At 59.9% G+C, this 6700-nt stretch overlaps 1 protein-coding gene across 1 annotated transcript in view; it reads right to left on the reverse strand.

The window, feature by feature from the left end:
* SEMA6C (semaphorin 6C) overlaps positions 1–4619 on the reverse strand; it is a 15427-nt gene extending 10808 nt beyond the window's left edge. Inside the window, exons 1-6 of the mRNA XM_058821561.1 lie at positions 4274–4619; positions 1864–1931; positions 1670–1733; positions 1172–1301; positions 444–553; positions 217–363 (exon numbers count right to left, since the gene is read on the reverse strand). Of these exons, the coding sequence (XP_058677544.1) occupies positions 217–363; positions 444–553; positions 1172–1301; positions 1670–1733; positions 1864–1931; positions 4274–4619 (865 nt within the window). The remainder of the gene's footprint in view (positions 1–216; positions 364–443; positions 554–1171; positions 1302–1669; positions 1734–1863; positions 1932–4273) is intronic.
* Positions 4620–6700: the final 2081 nt, after the last annotated feature.

Raw genomic sequence — 6700 nt, forward strand, 5'->3', positions numbered from 1 at the left:
TCCCTGTCCCCATACCCTCTGTCCTGCCCCTTTGTCCCTTCACCCTCTGTCCTGTCCCTTTGTCCCCATTCCTGCTCCTCCAACCTCTTCCTTTGTCCCTGGTCCCCGTGTCCCCCTCTCTCTGCATCCCCACCCCTGTATCCCTTTCCCGTCCTCACATTCCCCACGCCTGTGTCCCACCCCTGTCCCCGTGTCCCCGTCCCTCTGTCCCCTCACCGTAGATGACGTCCTGCCGCTTCATGACGTCCATGCGGTGCTGCTGCAGGAAGCTGTTATCCACCGCCAGGCTCCAGGAATCCGCCTCAAACTCCTTCCCATCCGCCTCCAGATCGCTCAGCAGCTGGCTCAGGATGACGTCAGGGCCTGCAGGTGACATCAGGGGGGACATGGAGCCCCCGTGTCCCTCCCCTGTGCCCTCACGTTGTCCCCAGCGCTGTCCCCACCTTCGTCGATCAACGACTCCACCGAGAGCGTCCGGTTGCGCATGTTGAGGGAATCCGTGGACTGGGACAGGATCCGCCGGATGCCCAGGGGAGAGTCATCGTTGAAATTCCTGGAGAGGGGGTGGGACATGATGGGGACATGACGGGGAAAAGCCACCCCAAAAAAGCCACCCCAAAAACCCATCCTAAAAAAGCCACCCCAAAAAAGCCACGATGGCACAGTCACCCTGCTAAGGCCACCCCAAAAAGTCATCCCAAAAAAGCCATCCCATCCCAAAAAATCCACCATGGCACAGTCATCCTGGCAAGGCCACCCTAAAAAAGCTGTCCCAAAAAGCCACCATGCAGAGTTATCCTGGCAAGGCCACCCCAAAAAAGCTGTCCCAAAAAGCCACCATGGCAGAGTTGTCCTGGCAAGGCCATCCCAAAAAAGCCACCCCAAAAAAGCCACCATGGCACAGTCACTATGGTAAGGCTGTCCCAAAAATGCCACCCCAAAAAAGCCGTCCCAGAAAGCCACCGTGGCACAGTCGTCCTGGCAAGGCCACCCCAAAAATACATCCCATAAAAGCCACCATGGCAAAGCCGCTGCGGCAAATCCAATCTGGCAGAGCCACCCCAGCAATTCCGCCCCCCAAAAAAAGTCATTGTTGAACGTCCTGGAGAGGGGGTGGGACATGTTGGGGACACTGGGGACACCCCAGACCCTCCCTGTCACCCGTCCTTACCCCGAGATGTTGGTGGTGGAGACGCTCTTGGACAGGGACAGCGAGGGGCGGCCGCGGCGCGGCCCCAGCAGCGTCTGGCGGAAACTCTCCGAGGGGTAGATGGCAGAGTTGGGGCGCTCCCGGATGGCATCTGGGGAGGGGACAGTGCTGGGACACCCCTGTCACCCCCCGAGATGGGCAGGGACACGGGGCAGGGGAGGGAAAAGGGAAAAAGGGGGAAAAAAGGAAAGGGGGAAAAGGAAAGGAAAAAGGAAAAAGGAAAAAGGAAAAAGGAAAAAGGAAAAAGGAAAAAGGAAAAAGGAAAAAGGAAAAAGGAAAAAGGAAAAAGGAAAAAGGAAAAAGGAAAAAGGAAAGGAAAGGAAAGGAAAGGAAAGGAAAGGAAAGGAAAGGAAAGGAAAGGAAAGGAAAGGAAAGGAAAGGAAAGGAAAGGAAAGGAAAGGAAAGGAAAGGAAAGGAAAGGAAAGGAAAGGAAAGGAAAGGAAAGCTCCCCCCACTCACTCTTGTTGCGCAGGGACACCGACTGCAGTGCTGAGCTGTTCTTCAGCAGCGCCGCCTTCTGCTGCTGCGGGGGAGTGGAAGCGTCACTGTCCTCGTCACTGTCCTCGTCACTGTCCTCGCGTGTCCCCAGTGCCACCTCCCCCGTGTCCCCTCCTCCCCACGGCTCCCCCGCGCCCCGGTGGCGCCGCGCTCACCTTCTGCTTCACCTTGGTGCAGTTGGGCAGCGTGTCCTTGCAGCGGTTGTGGATGGTGACGTTGCAGGCTGGGGGACACCGAGAGGTGACAAAAGGGCCACGGGGACACTCCTGCCACCCCTCCTCCCCCGGCTGCTGGCAGGGCAGAGCGACGGCAGCAGATGTGGTGGGAATGAGGGTGGGTGAGGAGCACACGGAGCTGCAGCTGCCACGGAGCAGCAGCTGCCCCAGCCTGAGGGCACCGCGCCAGAGCGGGGCCACCAGCGCCAGGGAGCTGGGATGTGCCAGGGTGGAGAAATGGAGAAAGCATCTCCTGCTCCAGGCAGCAAACCGGGCGGGAATGGGGCTCTGGGAACGGGCACTGCGGTGCCCGTGCGGCAAAGCCACCCCAGAAATGGCATCTTGGAAAAGCCACCATGGCAAGGCCACCCCAAAAACGATATCCCAAAAAAGCCACCTTGACACAGGTATCCTGGTGAGGCCACAGCAAAAAAAGCCACCATGGCACAGTCGTCCTGGTGAGGACACCTCAAAAAAGCCACCCCAAAAAATCCACCATGGCACAAACCATCCTGGCGAGGCCACCCTCAAAAAGCCATCCCAATAAAGCCACCTTGGCACGGTCGTCCTGGTGAGGCCACATCAAAAAAGCCACCCCAAAAAAGTCATCCTGGCAAAGCCACTTCAAAAATGTCACCCCAAAAATGCCACCACGGCAGAGTCATCCTGGCAAAGCCACCCCAAAAATGTCACCCCAAAAATGCCACCACGGCAGAGTCATCCTGGCAAAGCCACCCCAAAAAATGCCACCACAGCACAGTCAACCTGGCAAAGCCACCCCAAAAAAGCCACCCCAAAAAATGCCACCATGGCACGGTCAACCTGGCAAAGCCACCCCAAAAAAGCCATGCTGCCAAAGCCACCCCAAATGAAATCATCCCAAAAAAGCCGCCCTGGCCAAGGCACTGCGGCAAATCCAATCTGGCAAAGCCACCCCAGCAATTCCGCCCCAGCAAAGCCACCCCAAAAAAAGTCATCCCAAAAAAAGCCTCCTGAGAAAAAAAAAACCACTGCGGCAAAGCCACCCCAGGAAAAGCCACCCTGGCAACTCCACACTGCGGCAATGCCACCCTGGGCATGCCAGCACAGAAATGCCACCCTGGCAAAGCCACCACAAGAAAGCCACCCCAGCAAATCCATCCTGGCAAATCCATTCCAGCAATTCCACCCTGGCAAATCCATTCCAGCAATTCCACCCTGGCAAAGCCACCGCAGCAAAGCCACCCCGGAAATTTCATCCTGGCAAAGCCACCCTGGCATTTCTGCCCTGGCAAAGCCAAGCTGCAAAAGCCACCCCACCAAATCCACCCTGGCAAAGCCACCCTGGTAATTCTGCCCTGGCAATGCCACCCTGGCAAAGCTGTGATGGAAAAGATACCCCAGAAGTGCCGTCCCAAAAAATCCACTGCGGCAAAGCTACCCCGGCAATGCCACTCTGGAAATGCCAACCCGGCAATGCCACCCTGGCAAAGCCACTGCAGTAAAGCCACCCCAGCAATGCCACCCTGGCAACTCCACTCTGGAAATGCCACCCTGGCAATGCCACTGCAGTAAAGCCACCGTGGCAATTCTGCCCTGGAAAAAGCCACCCTGGCAATGCCACTGCAGTGGTGCCACCCTGGCAATTCTGCCCTGGAAAAAGCCAACCTGGCAAAGCCACCCCATCAGATCAACCCTGGCAAATCCACCCTGGCAAAGCCACCATGGCAATGCCACCCTGGCAATGCCACCCAGAAAAAGCCATTGCAGCAAAGCCACTGTGGCAATGCCACCCCAGCGATTCTGCCCTGGAAAAGCCACCCCGGCAATGCCAGCCTGGCAAAGCCACCCCACCAAATTCACCCTGGCAAAGCCACCGTGGCAATGCCACCCCAGAAATTCTGCCCTGGCAAAGCCACTGTGATGATTTTGCCCTGGCAAAGCCACCCCATCAAATCCACCCTGGCAATGCCACTGCAGCAATGCCACCCCGGGGATGCCACCCCACCAAATCCACCCCAGCAAATCCACCCCAGCAAATCCACCCCGGCAAATCCACCCCGGCAATGCCACCCCAGCAATGCCACCCTGCCAAAGCCACCCCAGCCATGCCACCATGCCAACCCTCCCCTGCCACATCCCCTCCTGCAAATCTCCCTTGGCAGACCCCCCTGGCAACACCTTTTGGGCCCCTCCAGCTGGCATTTCCCCCCTGGCAGCCCCTTTTGGGCACCTCCAGCTGGCATTTCCCCCCTGGCATCCACTTTTGGGCACCTCCAGCTGGCATTTCCCCCCTGGCATCCCGTTTTGGGCACCTCCAGCTGGCATTTCCCTCCCCTGCGCCCTCCCTGCCGTGGCCCCGGGCACTCACTGGGGCACACCAGCGCTTCCTTGGCGGTGATGCTCTTGTTGCAGGCGAAGCACATGGTCATGCCCGACACGGAGATGGTGGTGAAGAGGTGCCCGTTGGTGTAACGCGCGTCCTTCTCCTTGCCCTCCTTCATCCTCTCCTTGTCCTTGCCCTGTGACAGCGGCACCGGGCGCCTGACGGGGCTGCGGCACCGGGGCCGCCCTCCCGGTGCCGGTGCCGGTGCCGGTGCCCGGGGCGCACGGCTCATGGCCGCGGGCGGCCGCCGCTCCCCGGTGCCGCCCGGGGCTTCGCCGGAGCACGGGGAGAGCCCGGCCCGCTGCCGGCGCTCGCCGCCGCTCCCCTGCATCGCCGGTTTCGCCGTTTCCACGGTAACCGGAGGCTCTGCCGGTGCCACCCCCCCCACCCCCCCCCCCGGTGCCAGCCCCAATGGGGACGGGCTGCGGGGGCGCAGCCGGGGGTGACGCTGCCCCTGTGGCGCCCCCCGCTATCTATTTATAGCCCGTCACCCCCTTGCTTCCCCCCCCCCCCGCCCCCCCAAAAAAAAAGTGGGGAAGCAGCAGAACCCCCCCCCTCCCCCCCCGCCCCACACCGGGGTGGTTTTGGGGTTTGGGGTTTTTTCCCGTATGGAAAAGGGGAGCGAGTCGGTGCCACCCCCCCCCCCCCACACCCCCCCTTTTTACAGCCTCGGACCCCCCCCCGTGCCCCCCCCCACGGGCACAGAGAGGCCTTTGTGCCCCCCCCTTAGCACCCCCGCGGCCCCGGCCGTGCCTGGCACCGGCGGGTGCCAACCAGCAGCCCCCCAAAAGCGCCTCGGGACCCCCCCGGTGCTGCTCCCCGATCCCCAATGGGGGTCCCGGGCTCTGTCCCTGCTGCTGACCCCCAATCTGAGGGTGGGGAGGGGGCTGAGGGACCCCCGGGGGGGGCTGGAGGGAGGGAGAACAGGGGGGACCCCACGGGCAGGAGAGGGACCCCACGGGCACCTTTGGGACCCCACGGGCACCTCTGGGACGCCATTGTCACCTTTGGGACCCCTTGGACTGGGACAGGGACCCCATGGACAGGAGAGGGACCCCATGGGCACCTTTGGGACCCCTTGGGCACCTTTGGGACCCCAGGAATCAGGAGAGGGACCCCATGGGCACCTTTGCGACCCCTTGGGCACCTTTGGGACCCCAGGAATCAGGAGAGGGACCCCATGGGCATCTTTGGGACCCCTTGGGCACCTCTGGGACCCCTCGGATTAGAACAGGGGACCCCACGGGCACCTTTGGGACCCCACGGGACAGGACAGGGACCCCTCGGGCACCTTTGGAACCTCTTGGATTAGGAGTGGGACCCCACAAGGACCTTTGGGACCCCTCAGATCAGCTGTGGGACCCCACGGGGCAGGAGAGGGACCCCATGGGCATCTTTGGGACCCCTCGGATTGGGACAGAGACCCCCTCAGGCACCTCTGAGACCCCTCAGGCACCTTTGGGACCCCACGGGCACCTTTAGAACCCCTTGGATTAGGACAGGGACCCCACGGGCACCTCTGGGACCCCATGGGACAGGACAGGGACCCCACAGGGACCTTTGGGACCCCTCGGATCAAAAGTGGGACCCCACGGGCACCTCTGGGACCCCACGGGCACCTCCGGGACGCCTCAGCTCAGCAGTGACCCCCAAGGAGACCCCACAGCCGGGACCCCCCGTGTCCCCCCGTGTCCCCCAGCCCGGGCGGGGGTCTCGGGGGGGTCTCACCCTGCGGGGTCCCTCGGGCTCCCCCTCGGCCGGGAACGGGGCGCAGGAGCAGCAGCACATCCCGGACCCCCCCCCCCGAGGCTCCGGCCGCGACATCCGCCCCGAGCGCGATTGTTCCCGCCCGCTTGTTTGTCTGCCTTTGATTTCTGCCTCTGCTCCGCCGGTTTTGTTTGCTTTGCTTTGCTTTTCCTCCCTCTTTTTGTTCTTTTCTTTGCTTTTTTCTTTATATATTTTTTCCCTCTTCCCTTTATTTGCTTGCCTTTCTTTTCCTTTCTTTTTTTTTTTGCTTTTTTCCTTTATTCTTTTCACCCTTTCCCCCCTTTTTTTTCCTTTCCTTTCCTTCCCTTCACTTTCTTTCCTTTATCTTTCTGCTTTTCTTTCCTTTTCCACCCCGATTTTCTTTCCTTTTTTTATCATTCCTTTCCCCTACCTTCCCCCTTTTTTACCGTTTTTTCCCTTTTTTATCTCTATATCCCCCTTTTTACAGCATTTTTCTTTCTAACTGATTTCACCATCTTTCCCCCTGTTAATTTCCCCTTTTTTTTAAATCTTGTTTTCCTTTTTTCTCCTCTATTTCCCCGCCACTTTTTTACCTCTCTATTTATTTTTTTTTTTTTACCGTTTTTCTTCTTTTTCCCCCCCGACTTTTCTCCCCTGTTTGCCCGCTTTTCTCCTCACCCATTT

The sequence above is a fragment of the Ammospiza caudacuta genome, chromosome 30 (assembly GCF_027887145.1).
Source record: "Ammospiza caudacuta isolate bAmmCau1 chromosome 30, bAmmCau1.pri, whole genome shotgun sequence".
Classification (NCBI taxonomy): domain Eukaryota; kingdom Metazoa; phylum Chordata; class Aves; order Passeriformes; family Passerellidae; genus Ammospiza; species Ammospiza caudacuta.